At 44.9% G+C, this 17,220-nt stretch overlaps 2 protein-coding genes across 6 annotated transcripts in view; one reads left to right on the forward strand and one right to left on the reverse strand.

Annotated features, from left to right (window-relative positions):
• Window positions 1-5,808, reverse strand: part of ALDH1L2 (aldehyde dehydrogenase 1 family member L2) — a 116,588-nt gene extending 110,780 nt beyond the window's left edge. Inside the window, exon 1 of one of the 5 annotated variants that reach the window (XM_033950812.1) lies at window positions 5,681-5,808. The gene's annotated coding sequence lies outside the window, so the exon portion shown is untranslated. Of the gene's footprint in view, window positions 1-4,429; window positions 4,642-4,958; window positions 5,298-5,680 lie in introns of those variants that run through there. The other 4 variants (XM_033950811.1, XM_033950815.1, XM_033950817.1 and 1 more) reach the window with 4 other exon arrangements.
• Window positions 5,336-17,220, forward strand: part of WASHC4 (WASH complex subunit 4) — a 220,004-nt gene continuing 208,119 nt past the window's right edge. The window contains 3 exon segments of the mRNA XM_033950810.1: window positions 5,336-5,557; window positions 14,955-15,094; window positions 17,063-17,116. Of these exon segments, the coding sequence (XP_033806701.1) occupies window positions 5,494-5,557; window positions 14,955-15,094; window positions 17,063-17,116 (258 nt within the window). The 5' untranslated portion in view covers window positions 5,336-5,493.

A 17,220-nucleotide genomic window follows, 5' to 3' on the forward strand; every position in this document is an offset into this window, starting at 1 on the left:
TTTCCTTGACCCAACGCGCAATGGACGCTTTAGACGCCGCCATCCCCTTGTTTTTACCCGCGAACAACACGAAGAGATGGTCCGACCTACGAAAATCATTCGTCACCCCCAAATAATGGAGAAGCATACGTCGTACATCCAGTAGACGCAAAGACAAAAATCATTTTCCCCCAATCCTCCTTCCGGAAGGATGGAAGGAACAAACTCTGGTTCCCATGAAAGGAAGAAATAACCTTAGGCAGGAAGGACGGCACCGTACGCACCGACACCCCAGTTTCCGAAAAACGTAAAAAGGGTTCTCTGCAAGAAAGCGCCTGTAGTTCCGATACTCGCCTTGCTGAAGCCATCGCCACCAAAAACACTGTTTTCAGCGTGACATCTTTCAAAGTGGCCGCTGACAGGGGCTCAAAAGGTGCCCCCTGCAACTTCCCAAGGACGAGTTTAAGGTTCCATGTTGGACAAATTCGCTTTACCGGCGGGCGGATATGGTGAACCCCCTTGAGGAAACGGACCACGTCCGGCTGTGAAGCGAGCGTTGAGCGAGCCACCCGGCCCCTGTAACAGGCAATGGCCGCCAACTGAACCTTTAAAGAGTTATAGGCTAACCCTTTCTCTACGCCCTCCTGCAGGAAAGCAGGAATAGCTGGCAGAGATGCATGGAAGGGCGCAATTCCCTGTCGTCCACACCATGCATCAAAAATCTTCCAGACTCTCGCATAGGAGGCTGAAGTCGAAATTTTCTTAGCTTTAAGCAGGGTGGCAATCACCTGTTCTGAATAGCCCTTCTTTTTTAGCCATGACCGCTCAATAGCCAGGCCGTAAGACCAAAGCGGGCCGGATCTCCCATCAAGATTGGACCCTGAGTTAGTAAGTCCGGAGTTACCTGGAACATTACCCGATCGCCTACAGAAAGCTGAATCAGATCTGCGTACCACGGCCGACGCGGCCAATCCGGAGCCACCAGGATCACTCTGCCGTGAAAGCGAGAGATGCGTTGTAACACCCGACCTATCATGGGCCAAGGCGGGAACACATACAGAAGGGAATTTGGAGGCCATGGGAGAGCTAACGCGTCCACCCCCTCCGAGCCCTTCTCCTTGCGTCTGCTGAAGAACCAAGGCAACTTCGCATTGCGGGACGAGGCCATGAGATCCATCTCTGGCAACCCCCAACGACGGACTAGCAGGCCGAACGCTCGAACAGACAACTCCCACTCGCCCGGATCTAGAAGATTTCTGCTGAGGAAGTCCGCTTGCACGTTTTCGTGACCTGCAATGTGTGCCGCCTGACAGAAGCGGAACATGCCCCTCTGCCCACCGAAACAATCTTCTTGCCTCTTCGGCCAACTGCGGACTCCGGGTGCCCCCCTGACGATTGACATATGCGACCGCCGTGACACTGTCCGAAAAGATCCTGGTCGGCCTGTCCTGAATCAGTGACTGAAAAGCCCGCAGCGCCAGCCTGATCGCTCTTAATTCCAGCAAATTGATGGGCCACTGGGCCTCCTGGAAGGACCACACCCCCTGCACTGAAGTTTGCAGGCACTGGGCCCCCCAGCCCCGCAGACTGGCATCCGTTGTAACTACCACCCAGTCCGGCGTGGCCAACGGCATGCCCCTCCAAAGATGCAACTCGTGGAGCCACCAGTGCATGCTGCGAGCTGCTCGAAGACTCCATTGGAGACGCACATTGTAGTTCAGAGAAGCTGGGGACCAGCGAGAGAGCAGAGACTGTTGTAAGGGCCTCATGTGGCACCGAGCCCAGGGGACCACCTCCAGAGTCGCCACCATGGAGCCCAGAACCTGTACATAATCCCAAACTCGAGGTCTGGCCGACCCGAGAAGTAGGCGAATCTGAGCCTGCAATTTCTCCCCCCGGTCTCGGGGTAGAAACACTTTCCCCAGAGCCGTGTCGAACCGCACCCCCAGATGCACCAACGACTGCGACGGGGACAGAAAACTCTTGGGAAAGTTGACAATCCACCCCAACGACTGAAGGAGAGAGATTACTCTCTGAGTTACCGACAAACTCTCCTGTCTGGACGAGGCGCGGATCAACCAGTCGTCTAAGTAAGGGTGTACCCGAATCCCTTCCTTGCGTAGAAAGGCGGCTACCACCACCATGACTTTGGAAAAGGTGCGGGGAGCCGTTGCCAGGCCAAAGGGCATTGCCCGAAACTGATAATGCTGGCCAAGAATCGCAAACCGCAGATACCGCTGATGCGGAGGCCAGATCGGGATATGGAGGTACGCCTCCTTGAGATCGAGGGACATGAGGAACTCTCCCGGTCTTACAGCCGCAATAACCGAGCGTACCGTCTCCATCCGGAAATGGCGAACACTGAGAAATCTGTTGACCCCTTTGAGATCCAGCACCGGTCTGAATGACCCCCCCTTCTTTGGTACAATGAAGTAAAGGGAATATATCCCGCGGCCTACCTCTTCCGGGGGCACCGGTACCACCGCCCCCAGATCGAGCAGCACCTGAAGAGTCATGCGGACCGCGTCTCCCTTGGCCGCCCCATTGCACGGGGACACCAAGAAAGAATCTACGACGGGAGAGGCGAACTCCAACTTGTACCCTTCTTGAACAATGTCCAACACCCACTGATCTGACGTGATTGTGGCCCACTCCGCCCGGAACGCCGAAAGCCGGCCCCCTAAGGGAAAGGCGGAGGGAGCCAAGCCCCCGTCATTGTGGAGTGCGATTGGCTGGGGTACGTGTTGGCTGCCCTGAAGAGGGTTTCGTCGTACGAAAGGAACCCCTCTGCTGAAACCTAGGTCTCGAAGCAGAGAACGAACCAGATGCAGATCTGAAGAAAGGTTTACCAGACCTGGATCTCCTAACATCCCTGAAGCGCGGTCTAGACGATGAGGACCTCACCGGGGGCCTAGCCCTATCCTCCGGTAAACGCTGAGTTTTGGTATCCCCAAAATCCTTCACCAGTTTATCTAAATCTTCTCCAAACAATAAACCCCCTTTAAAAGGGAGTCTCACCAGCCGAAGCTTGGATGCTGCATCTGCCGCCCAATGACGGAGCCATAAGGATCTGCGTGATACCACCGAAAGAGACATCTGTTTCGCAGACGCCCGAATAATATCATATAAGGAGTCTGCCAAATAAGCCAAGCCTGACTCCAAATCAGCCAGCTCCGAAGGGACAGAACCCCCAGACTCCATTAAATTATCGGTCATCCTTTGCGACCACTGCAGACATGCTCGCGCCGCATAAGAGCTGCAGATTGCGGCCTGTAAGGTAACCGCAGCTACTTCAAAGGACATCTTTAGTGAAGATTCAATCTTCCTATCCTGCGCATCCTTCAATGTAACCCCCCCTTCCACCGGTAAGGTAGTCTTTTTGGTTACCGCTGCCACCAAAGCGTCCACCCTGGGTAATCTAAACTTATCCAGTTCAGTCGGGTCAACCGGATACAAGAGCCGCATGGCTTTTGCCACTCTTAAACTGGCCTCCGGCGTATCCCATTGCGCCGAGATCAGCTCCTGCATGGCTTCATGCACCGGAAAGGACTTAGGTGGCCTACGTGTACCTGCCATCAGGGGGTTACCCGAAATATTCAACCCCTGCAAAGCCTTAGAAATCAAGGAAGCCAGTTCCTCTCTATGAAACAGACGGAGAGCTGAAGGATCATCAACTTCCCTACCTGGGGGATCCTCTGCTTCCCAATCTAAGACCTCACCTTCCTCCAACGATTCAGGAAGAGAGAAAGGGGATAATGGAAGATTACCTTCTGCGTCCGCGGTCGCGAGTCTGCGTTTTTTCGCCCCCTGCGACCGCCCAGGCGACAACATAGGACCCGTAGCCGGTCCGGTATTATCATAGGTCAAACCAGTAGAGGTGGACGGCCCAGGGAGGGACGGACCAGTCACTGGCACTGACTGGGCAGGCTGCAAGCCCTGCAGCAGAAATGCTCGGTGCAACAACATAATAAATTCAGGGGAGAAGGCACTCAATCCAAGTGACGCTGACCCGCTCAGATCCATGCCTGGGCGCGAAGCCGCGACGTCCCCAAGCGGTCCCGGCTCCCCGAACGCCGCTGACCCCCCCTCAGCCGTGGAAGAGTCTTGCAGCACCCCCGAGTCGCTCTTGAGAACCGGGGACTTAGACCGTGCCTCTCTGACATGGGAGATGGCTATATCACAAGCCTGCAGGAAAGCGTCTTCTGCCGGTGAATCCGAACAACCGGCAGAACAGATGCCGGACAGTGCTCTGCGCTTCCCACAGCGTGAGCACCGCTGGCTAGCTTCCGCTGCCATCTCACAAACCGGCGACTCAAAAAACTTTTTTTTTTTGTTGCACACACGTGGCGACTCGCCGCCGACCGCCGACTCCGCCCACCAGCTACCGCGGTCTTCGTGAACGAGAAACCGAACACAGCCCAATAAATCAGAAAGCCAAAAACTTACTCACCAACCTTTCCCCCGCTCAATCTGGCCAGGTTACAGCTGGTAATTGCCCTGAAAGCCGACTCGAAAACGGCACGGCTCAGCACAGGCAGGAAGTCCTTTTTTTTTTTTATACTGGAATGAAGAAACAAACTCCTGCAGTGGCCAAGGAAATCCCTCAAACAAACGGAGGGGAGGGTGGAGAAGGGACCTGGGAGGGCCCAGGTGTAGCTCCCAAAGCCAGGCACCCCTGTCCTACTGAAGAGAACTAGTCTCAACAGAGGAAGCCACAGGAACACCACATAAACCGGCCCCAGCCAGAATCCAGGAGCTAAAGAGTAAGCTCCATCCCTGCTGGGAGATAGAGCAAAACTGAATCAACAGGAGGAACACCAGGCTTTAAGGCCAACTGTTAATCAGTTCTCTATCTCCACCTGCTGGTCGATGTGAGCTATACCCACTAGTCTCTGGATTCATCTGCTGCTTTGTTATGGAAAGGCAATTTCTACCCTTGCAACAGTAATAATAGCTTTATTTATATCCCTCCATCATACCTTTTCAGCTCAAGACGGTGTACAAGAGGAGCAGTAGGACAGCAAAGTGGCATTACATCAGTTAGATTTGGAAAGGAGTGGACGACAGTTGAGTGACGGGACCGTAAGGGGAAGGAGGTAGGAACGTGTAAGACGAGGTAGGTGATGAGCAGAAATGAAGGATCAGATTTACTTGTCGAATAAGTGGGGTTTTTAGTAATTTTCTGAATAAATGGTATGTTAGCAGCCGTGTGTGCAACTCGTCTCCAAAGCTCTAGCTTAACTTCCACGTGCGTGAACGCGCACGCAGACTCGGCAGGACGAGATGGGCGGAGCCCAGCGTACGCGTAAGGGGGTGGGGTGGGGGCGGGTCCGAGACGCCGAATCTCGCGCTTCAGTAAGAGAACAGCTGAAGGCTTAGGCGGCCATTATTGATTCGGGGATCTGTCACCGTAGTCAGTGTGTCTTTAATTACGGCGTGGCCGGAGAGCGGAAGTTACGTACGGGTCACGCGATGGGCCGCCTTTGGCCGCGCTGCAGTCGCTGAGCGAGAGAGATGGCGGCTGTGGAGACGCTCTCCCCGGACTGGGAATTTGATCGCGTTGACGACGGTTCGCAGAGTAAGGAAGAGCCCGGGGAGGAGGCGGCGGCGAGTCGCTGCCTCTCGGGACAAAACCTTGGGAAGGGGTGGGGGGGGGTTGAGGCAGAGCTCGGCTGTTTTTAGCCCTTAACGTTTCCCTCACCTGACGGCTCCGTCTGTTACTCTCCCTCTTCGTTTATTGAAATTCACTTCCCCGAACTGCTGAAGCCTTTTCCCGTGATGCCCCTCGGCCGGGGGGCAGCTCGCGCGCGCAGGTCATCCTCAACGTTCAGCGGAGCCCGGTTCTGCTTCTATTAGGAAACCTCCCTGAGCGGGTCTCAGACTGGCGCTTGCAAACGTTGGAGCTGATTTTGGTAGCAGCTGACAGGACGTGCCTCAACTTCGTAGGGGGGGGGGGGAGGCGACTTAGGTTTTATTTTCGTTTCTTGATTCCTCCCCTCCTCCCTCATTCTTTCTTGTTTTTTGGAACAGTGATTTCTTCTTTTGCAGCCGCTCCCTCCCTGGTTTGATGGCAAAAAAAAAAAAGGTCGCGCTGAGTTACTTCAGCTGATGAGAGTAGGCTGCCTTGGCTTGGCCGACGAAATGGCATGCTGGCTTTCGGGTTGTGTGTCTTAGCTGTCAAATGAGCCTGCATCATTTAAGCTGCTTTTCTAAGGTTTGTTAAAAACCGCTACATGTTAAAGGTAACTAGTGGAAGAGCAGCTGTATTGCAGCGAGTGGAGAATGAGGGCAGCCGTGAAATGCGTTCAGTGACATGTTTGTGTTTTACTTTCTTGATCTCCCTCTCTTCCAAACTGCCTTATGAAAGCATTAGAGGAATATGACAGATTACTCTTATTCACAGCCTCAATATATAAGGGATTACAAACCTTATATACTTAAACCTTTTTCAATTGCAAAATCTCTCACATGATCCTCAGCGAGGCCACCTCCCCACTCAATAAATCTTCATGGTAGGTGGCTTTACACCTCCTCTCGTCATCGGATCTTTATATTTTCTTAAACTTTTTTTGTGCTTGTATTCTTTATAATTTTTTTTATATATAATTTAATGTTTAAATACTTAAATAGTTCATAAATAGTGGCTAAAATAAATTTACTTAGCTTTAGATCAGCTCAATTTCTGGTCTCAGTTCATAGAATGGAGGGATAACCGACATGTTTCACCCATGTGTTCTGATACGGTTTTTTTCAAGGTTATCTCTCCTAATAAATATTTCTCCATTCCGAACAGACCATTCTCCTGATCTAAAGCTAAGTAAATTTATTTTAGCCACTATTTATTAACTATTTAAGTATGTAAACATTAAATTATATATTAAAAAACTAGTATTTTAGCCCGTTACATTAACGGGTGCTAGAATATATGTCTGTCTGTCTTTATTTCCGTGTCTCTCTCTCTGTCCTGCTGTCTTTCTTTCTGTCTGTCTCTGTCCCTGGCCCCCTTTGTCTGTCTGTCTTTCTGTGTCTCTCGCTGTCCCTGTGTCTTTCTTATTTTATTTCTGTCTCCCTTCCTCCCGCTGGCGGTAGAATATATGACTGTGTTTCTTTCTGTTTCTCTCCATACTCTCATTCATCTTGTCATCTCCCTTTTGACCTCATACAAATGGCTCACCACTTTCAGAATACCCCTCCCTCTCTCCACTGGTCAGTCTATATCTCCCTGTCCCTTTCTCTTCATCCCCTAGCATCTTCTTATCCCAGCTCTCTGCCCTCCCATGGATTCTTTTTTCCTCCATTTTCTGTTGTTCTTCTTCCTTCCCCCCTTGATGCTGAACAATAAGATGGAGGGAAAAAAAGAGATGCTGCATCTCTCTCCCCTTTCCACCCCAAGACCTAATATTTCTACCTCCCTTCCATCCCTAGGTCCAACTTCCCTCCCCCAGGTCCACCATCTCTCCCCAATAGTCCTCCCTTCGAGTATCTCTTTCCCCAGATCCAGCTTCTCTCCCTTCAGACCATTACCTACCATCTCTCTCTCTCCTCTGTTCCTGGCCCCATAAGCTGTCCCCCATGCCCAGTCTGGCATTTCTTTTAATACTTTCCCCCTTTGTACTTTATAAAAATTAAAAAAAAGTTAATTCAGGGAATTTCCTAGGCCCAACATGTTCTCCCTCTTCTCTACATTCCATTCCGATATTGCCTTCTCCTTCTGTCTCGCTGAAAAATCCACTGGCCTCAGCTGTGATTCAGGAACGTTGGCCGTGGCTCCCCTTCCTGCTTTCAATCTGCCGCGGTTCTCCCCCCCTTCCCCCGGCGGAATGTTTCTGAATCGCAACCGAGGGTGGTGGATTTTTCAGCAAAACAGAAGGCGAGGGCGACATCAGACCGGTCCCTTTCTCCCTATCTCCTTCCCTACTTCCCTGTGCAGCAGCCGCAGCATTCCCTCTCCCTCCATTAACCGCGAGAGGAGCCTGCACACGGACCTAACAGGCCGAGCCTCCAGCAGTCTAACTTCCCGGCGGCTCCTCTGACGATCGCCACCTTCTCCGACGCAGGAGCGGCTTGTGAGAGGAGCCGCTGCAGCGTCTGTGAAGTTGAAAAAAACTTCGGCCCATTTCCGTGCTCGGCCGCGGCGGGGTACAGGTGCCGCGGCCTGCAGCCGCCGACATCCGTTTTGACTTTTTTTTTTTTTTTTAAGTTGAAAGACGCGGCGGTGGCTCCTCTCATGATCCCCACCTGCATCGTAAATCCCACGCAGGCGGGGATCGTGAAAGTAGCCACCGCCGCGTCTTTCAAAGAACCGTAAGCCACCCATGCGCACTTCCTATGTGTTGCTACAGCTCACAAAAAGCGGCGCACACTTAGGAAGTGCACATGCGCGGCTTACCATTTTATTATATTAGATTATAAAAAATACAAGCACAAAAAAGTTTAAGAAAATATAAGGATCCGATGACGAGAGGTGTAAAGCCACCTACTATGAAGATTTATTGAGTGGGGAGGTGGCCTCGCTGAGGATCATGTGAGAGATTTTTGCAATTGAAAAAGGTTTAAGTATATAAGGTTTGTAATTCCTTGTATATTGAGGCTGTGAATTACTATTGCCTTTTTCTTTAAGAAGTTATATGAATTGGGTGCCTTTGTGTCTAGATTACTCTTATTGCCATAACTAGTCTCTTATCTGTTTCTTTTTCATGGGTAGTCTCCAGTGTCCTTAAGTATTCTTTTACTGTATTTCCTTTAGTATTCCAGTGACATATAGATCTTTCACATCTCTTTTCTTGGCTTTTGTATAAACCTAGATTTTTGTTGTGTTTCAGTACTGTTGCCTTAACTACGTTTTCTTTCTCATCCTGGTACAAAATTCTCTTATGTCAACTCTCTCCCCTCTTTTTAAGCCTCCAGGCTCTGTTTTAATTCAGCAAATCTTCATTTTCTGTTTACTTTGGGAAGTCTTGCTTGCTGGGTTTTTGCTATATTTGTGTTCATTCATTGTAAGACTTTCCCCATCTATGTCATTAGTATTTGCTCTTCACTGTTTTGTCTAATTTGCCATCTTTGTTTTCATTTTCTGTGGGGAAGCAAAGAGTAGCACTTCATTCTGTAAAAGTGTGTCTATGTTCTGCACAGACAGCAGATAACATTATAGACATGATGATTTTTCTAAGGCATTGGTTAGTAATTCAGTCTGGGAAAGAGTGAAGTAGATATCCAGAAAATTTTCTGTAAATCTGTTTGCTGGCACTGTAAGTGAGATGTTTTCACCCAGTTGAACCCAAATACAACTGGGATTGCAAGTAACTTGGTAAGCAAGTGTTTTGCAAGACAAGCAAAACATTTTATTTAATTTTAACTTGATAAACAAGCAATGTCTTGCAGTACAAGTACATATAGTATACACATCACATAATCACAATTGAGCCGATGGTTTCCTCTCTCTGACTCTGCAGGAGTGTAGTGACTTCTAAACAAGCAAGGTCTTTGCAATATGAGTACATACAGTATACATGCATCACAACTGAGGTGATGGTTCTTCTCTCTCTGACGCTGCAGGAGTGTAGTGACTATGCTAAACGAGCGAGGTCTTGCAATACAAGTACATACAGTATTTTGTATTAAAGATTTTGGGTTGTGGAACGAATCATCTTGAGTTTCCATTATTTCTTATGGGGAAATTTGCTTTGATATGAGTGTTTTGGATTACAAGCATGGTTTCAGAACAAATTATGCTCGCAAACCAAGGTTTTACGGTACTTAGCTAACAGTAAAAGGGACAGTCTAGCTACCAATAGCGTAGCTTCTAGTTTTCAAAGAAGATTGGGAGAGTATTATTACTATTATAATCAGTTATGGTTGGTTAAAACTAATGTAGAGGGAGATGATCACTTGTTCTAAGATCAAACTGGGCTAGAGTCCAGTGCAAGCTTTTGAGCACAAGTCAGACTTTTGTCTTGTAGAAATGGTCCTGTAGTACTTTGAACCAGGGCTATGGATTAGGTACATAAAACCTTTGAGTCAGATTCCTTTATTTATATATCTATAAAAGTGTTGTATTACATGCAAGGTGTGTAGGGTTTTTTGTTTGTTTTTTTTTTTGGGGGGGGGGATTTTAGTTTAATTTATGTTTGTTGTTTTTAGCCAGCAATTATGGATGTGGAATTTGTGTTTTGTATATGTAACCGAAGTATTCTGTTAGTGTGATTTTGCTATACAACATTTTATATTAATTTGGCTTGTTCAGTTGTCTTGATAGTAGAAGAAATATTTGTGATCGAATAAGCCAAAACTTTGCTTGTGACTGATGAGCATTGGCTACATAATCTGCTCCAGCTAATCAAGCTGCATAAAGGTTTACCCTCCACCAGCTTGAACCCATGCAACCTGGTATGACAGGCGCATGTCACAAAGGAAGCTGCTGCCCCAATTCCCAAAGCCAGCTCATCGAATTGTCTTTTAAGAATCACATCCACTCTGTGATCCTGCATATACTTTTAATATCACACCTCCCTCACTTGGAAAAGACATGCATTTGGTACCTGTACTACCAAGGAATTTCCCTTGGGTTGAGTGAGCAGCTACTGATACTTCAGTGCCATCAAATACAGCTGAGCCATTGTCTTGGCTACTTTAAGAGATATATAAGATATAACTCTGGTAAACACTAAGTACTCAGTAATCTATCTTTAACATGTTGGTGTTTTTCTTTTCTAAGAAGACAAAGCCACGGTAGCCATTCTCCCATGGCAAATGCGATGCAGCCCATTCAGTTCCTAAGAGCTGCAACACATTTACTATGCTGGTACTCACTATTGTGATTTTGTAAAATGGGCCAGTTTGAATTTGAAGCAGATGGCAAAGTTTGTTTAACTAAGGACATACTGTATATGGATTAAATTAAGTGGCAGAGAGCTTTGGAAATTGTTCATTTATTGCAGGCTAGCCAATCCAAAATTTTCCACCATATAGGTTCTTGTAAAATATTGCTTTTATGGCATGGAAAAAGCAGAGGTGTTATGTTTAAATGATTTTTATTATTCCAGCAGTAAGATGCAAATACAAACAGTAATACCAGTCAGGAAATAACATTTTCAACAATATAATCAGTTCCCCTCTCCTCCCCAAGTGTCCATGGCCAGTCCAACAGCTGAGAGTGGGAATAAAATCTTAAAGATTCAAAAGTCTACTGCGAGCACGCGGTGTGAGGTCCCTCCAGAAGTGCTCCCACACCTGACAAATTTTGCGACCCGGTGCCAAGTGTCAAGTCTCCCACCATGCGTCTCTCCAGTTTTGCGTGCACGATCATTAGGGATCTCCATTGTGCATAAGACGGGGGATCACGGGAGAGCCAGTTGGTGAGGATGGCTTTTTTTCCCATCAAAAGGGCTCTGGAGATAAATGCTGACATTTCCCTGGGTTTGGGCGAGGCTATATTATAAAATCCAAATAACGCCCTCGGTTGCGGGAGCCATCGCCTTCCCCAAAGCGATGTAGTATATAAGCCAATATGTCTCCAAAACTGCTGGATTGCGGGACAAGTCCAAAACATGTGACTCAAAGATGCGTGAGCCTGATTGCATTTCAGGCAAGAATGCGACGCAGTAATCCCCATCTGGGCTTCACGTTCCGGTGGAATTTTAAAGTCTAAGAACAATTTTCAATTGCATTTCTCAGTGAGTAATATTGGGTGACACCTTCTGAATGTTCTTCAGGACCCGTTGTAACTGTTGAGCAGTCAACTGGCAATGCAAGTCCTCAGCCCACGCAGTCGCTAATATATCCAGATTCGTACTTGGTTGGCAATCCCGGATCCCCACAATATGAAATCGTAGAGAAATCCTCTGTTGGGCTGAAAGGCAGGCAGAGGTGTTAATGTAACATGCTAAACATTTAGGGCCCCTTTTACAAAGCCGGGCAGCGATGCTGCTGCAGTAAATGCATCGAAGTCCATAGGAACTGAATAGGCTTTGGTGCATTTACTGTGGCTACATCACTTTGTACTGTGGCTTTGTAAAAGGGGTCCTTAATCAAGACTTTACTTTCCAGTTAATTATCATGCAGTTAGTTAAACATCTAATATTTGCTGAGGCAAGCTAGGTACTTACCCCCTCCCCCCACTTTTATCAAGCTGCAGTAGAGGTTTTTAGCATGGTTCAGCGAGGTTAGTGCTACAACGCTTATAGGAATTCCATGAGTGTTGGAGCATTTATCATGCCAGGTTGCTCTAAAAACCTCTAGCACAGCTTGATTAAAAGGGGCCCTTAGTTAAGTAGGTCCATGGCTTATTTTCAGATTCCCCTTTTCTGGCAGTCTGAAGGAGCTCTTCAGATATGTATTCCTTTTTATATGTATACATTTCACTGCTTTAAATGCTTTTAAAATTATATTTGTTTTTTTGGCACATTATATAGCTTTCCTGTGTGCCTCTTTCCAATGTCATATTACATTACTTTAATCTCTTCCCTTATTATAGAAAAAATGCTGCCTATCTTAATTTTTATATATTTACACATTATATAATAGCTATGCAATGGTTTAAAAATGTGGTATCTGGAACTGTACAGAATATAGTACTTAAGGCACTATTTTTCATTGAAATATGCTAATTGTTGGAATTTTTAAAATCCTATTTGCTTTTTTTGTATGCTTCATTTATTAGCATTCAGCTCTTAGTAAAACCTTTTCACTAGACCCCCTGGTGTCTCCTAAAGGAAAAAGTTTTTTTATGGTTATTTTTCTTTAGGTATATACAGTACTTCAAATACAATAGTTGGGTATGTTTGAATTTACATTACTTTTGTGTTAATTGTAAGTGATCTCCTGAAAGGACTGTTGAGATCAAAACACCCCAGGTGAAAAGTTGTTGGGTTTTTTTTTTTTTTTTTAAAAACAACTGATGGTTGTCGCAATTGAAAAAGTTTCTGTTTTGGTGGTAGTTTTAGCACTTCACTAATAAAGAGGATTGTCTCTTAGACACATTCTTTTGATGGATGATCATGTAAAGACAAAATGTGTCTCAATCTAAGAAAAGGTACCAAGTCTTAGTACACACTTAAGTTGGGAAATGAGGCAACAGTGTCAGTTGGGTTCTATTTATAACTAAACATTTTTTTTAGCTTATCAGATACAACAGTTTGGGTAGTGTATACCTATGCTGTTTATTTTGGCTCACTTGCTTAATTACCTCAATAATTTCATCATGTGGCCTGTAAAAAGGTACCAAGTCTTAGGGCTCCTTTTACAAAGGCGTGTTAAGGCCTTAACGCGCGGAATAGCAGGGCTGTGGAGTCGGTAGATAAATGTTCCGACTCTGACTCCTCAGTTTTTTGTACTTCAGACTCCGACTCCAGTACCCGAAATTTCCTCCGACTCCACAGCACTGGTTAATTTTCAGATCGTTAAAATGGAATGTCAAGTTGAGAGAAATGAGCATTTTCGACACCACCTTCTTTTTGCTTTTAATCAAGGTTCTAAGGCCGCAGAAGCTGCTCGCAACATTTGTGCTGTGTATATAGTGGGTGCTATAGCTGAAAGAATCGCTCGTGATTGGTATGCCAAGTTAAAAAATGGAGTCAGTAGATAAATGTTCCGACTCCGACTGCTCAGTTTTTTGTACTTCTGATTCCGACTCCAGGTACCCGAAATTTCCTCCGACTACGACTCCTCGACTACGACTCCACAGCCCTGCGGAATAGTGTGCGCTAAAATGCTGCGCGTGCTAGCCACTATCACCTCCTCTTGAGCAGGCGGTAGTTTTTCAGCTAGCGTGTGCTATAGCGTACGCTAAAAACGCTAGCGCACCTTCGTCAAAGGAGCCCTTAGTTTCTTCACCTGGTTTCATACAGCAAGTTACAAACTACTTTCTCTTTATTTAGCATGCATAGCAAATTGTTGACTTAAATGCAAAATGTACCTGAGAATGAGTAATTTTTCTTCATAATTAAAAAAAAAATTCTGTTGGTCTTAATAAACAGAAGTTCCGGATTTTCAGGCTAAATTCCAAAACTGGAAACTAGACATGCAGCCTGGGAATCTCGATCAACATGCATGATGGAACAGGATGTTAACCAAAAACGAAATCTCCAGCACAAGGTTACTGAATGACTAGACCTATGGAATGATTACTAGAACACAGCTGACTGACCAGTGGATCTGGAAGTGTGGGCCTAAATGGAAACCAGATGCAGATAGCACACTAGAACCCATGAACTGTGTGACCTTCTATTACCAGCTGACTGGCACGAGATTACAGGGGAATTTGCAAAACAAGCCTAACCCTAGCCCAATAATAGTATCATATGGGTTTGTCATGCTCTAGCCACATCCTTAATTCCTATGAGTGTCGGAGCAGCGTCGGAGCATTCAGTGCACTGGCCTGCCCTAAAAACCTCTAACGAGGCTTTGTAAAAGGAGCCTAAAATTAGGTTTCAATTATTTTACTAAGACTTGGTATCTTTCTCAATTTTAAATTGGACTCTGATAAAAATTATAAAATTTTGTAACCCATATGACTAAAACCAGTTGTTTCTGTATTTTGACAATCCAAGTTTCAAGTAAACCAAATTTAAAAACTGACAATTGATATTTGCAATTAATAACTTTGTTTTTTAATTTTTCTCACAATTTTGAATCTTCAATTGTTGAATTATATTAATTGAAACAGTATATATTTCTGGCAAATGAAATGATAGAATGATACGGTTTGTTGCATTTGAATTGGCATCTTCTTGAGTACTTAGCCAGCTGAATAACTCAATTTCTAAGACTTGGTCCCTCTTCTTGGATCATGACAAAAATTTATCTTAGGTTTTGGCCATCTTTTGAATTTTACTGTAAGAATTAAGTACATCTGTCTTGCTTGGATTTCACAAAGTACTATGAATCAATTTTAAATACAATTGGATGTATTCTGTAAAACTTTGTCCTTTTAAATCATATGAACTTTCAAATACACCTTAGTTATGCTTTATTTTCAGAAATTCATGCTGAAGTTCAACTGAAGAATTATGGGAAATTCTTAGAAGAATATACCTCTCAGCTGAGAAGAATAGAAAATGCTTTGGATGATTCAATTGAAGATGTCTGGGACTTCAGTCTGGACCCCATTTCATTGCAGGTTAGGATTCATTGGTACATGTTGAAAAGTCTGTTTGTAGATCTGTAGACAAATTTTTCATCTAGCTGAATCTTGAGATTCTAATATGATCAGGTTTTCATATGTTTACACATTCAATAAATAGTGGTTTAAAAATGTTGTATCTGGAACTGTGTGAAATATTTAAAGCACAATTTTTTTTTAATTTGGCAAAAATAACCTATATTGGAATTCTCTGAAATAAGAAACTTCTAATATCGGGCTTGGAACTTTGTGATTAAGCAGGATATAAATATGGAAAATTTAAATTTTCAGGTCAATTTAATCTATCTTTTGTGATGGAAATTTTTTTAAATTCTGTAATGGGTTTAATAGTTATAGTGTGGAAGAAATTATCCTTATTTTCTTCTTTGTGAAGTACTGCTGTATATTTATTTCTAAATGAAGAGAAATTAAAAATTAATGTATTCTAGTTTACTATATATATACATATATATATACTCAAATTTTACCTGACCTGAATATAAGCAGAGGTAAACTCCCTCCCCCTCCAGAAGGAAAAAAAAAGGTTGACTCTAATAAAAACCAGGGCGGGAGGTTATATTCAAGTGCTTTGCCCTGCCAGGTTGAGCACCCTGTCCCCCCCTCCCTCCCTGCCCTCCTCAATTATTACCTTTAAAATCTCTGGTGGTCCAGTGGTGAACCAGGACAGGAGTGATGTTGCTACTCTCCTGCCCCATGCAGAGCCACTATCTGAATGGCTGCTGCGAGTTCTTGCGGCAGCCATTCAGATAGTGTCTCTGTATGAGGCAGGAGCGTAGGAAGATCGCTGCTGGCCCGGTTCACTACTGGACCACCAGGGATTTTAAAGGTAAGTTTTGTTTTTTTTTTACTAATTGGGGAGATGTGAGGGAGGTGAGAGTTGTGACAGGAGGCGGGAGAGATGCCTCCTATCTTGGCTCACTGCTGGACCATCAGGTCTCACTGCAAGCATGGTGGAGGCTTGCAACTGGTCTGGGAGGGGTGATGGGTGGGCGCTGATCCAAGACTCCCCCCATTTTAGGGCCAATTTTGGTTTATATTCAAGTATATATGGTAGTTTATTGTTAAATTTTAATTGCACTTTTATTGTAAACTGCTCAGATTTTCATAGATGATCAGTATGTTAAAATAGATGAGGTCTAGCATTCTGTCTAATACAGATGTGCCTCGCTGTTGAGCATTTTCTTCGGTTACTGTTGCATTATATGTTACCTAATGCAGGAAGCTTCTTTGTGATGGTTTGTTTTCACTTGAGGCAGCTGACAAAAGTTTTGCAAGATTGGTGGTTTTCTAATACAGTTCTAATCTTGCATTTTGACTCCCAGCACGTCAGCTGTCTTAATGCTTTTGTTTTTTTTCTTTTTGTTAACATATACATTCCTTGAGTACAGGACTTCATTCATAAAACTTAATTAATATTTCTTATTTTCAGTTATTTAGCTTGCTGTTGGCACATCTACTAGAATTATAAAGTGATCTTAATATATATATATATATATATATATATATATATATATATATATATATAATGAATACTAAATAGCATAGGCAGTAAGTAGAATGGGGTAAGCCACTGGTGCCACAACCCTACTAATATTTTGACCAACAAAGCTAGAAAGTTTGGGGTGAGGTTGCAGATGGGTTTGATTTGTTGGCCTTTCCATCCAAAAAATGTGTTCTGCTACCCCTGTTATATACTGCACATTATACCTATGTGTAAACACCCAATAACCCAGGGCCCCAGCTTCATTATACTGGTGATCATATGCTGTCTGTAGTTATTGGTCTGTTGAGGCCAACTTAGGGTAGTGATGAGGAATCTATCTAGAGTAGCAAGAGACTGTTAGTTTGTTGTTTAATCAGGGTTTGTCTTTTTGCTAGTGTCTTGCCATTCAGTTCTGCCATGCTTTTTATAATGAATGCTATTTTTGTTTTAATCAACACTAGCTGTTGCCCTATGAACAGTCTTCTCTGTTGGAGCTCATAAAGACAGAAAATAAGGTAAAGCATCTTTGCATTTTGCAGTGTGATGCATCTTTTGTTCCCACTTACTTAGAAACATAGAAGATGACGGCAGAAAAGGGCCATAGCCCATCAGGTCTGCC

The sequence above is a fragment of the Geotrypetes seraphini genome, chromosome 7 (assembly GCF_902459505.1).
Source record: "Geotrypetes seraphini chromosome 7, aGeoSer1.1, whole genome shotgun sequence".
NCBI lineage: Eukaryota > Metazoa > Chordata > Amphibia > Gymnophiona > Dermophiidae > Geotrypetes > Geotrypetes seraphini.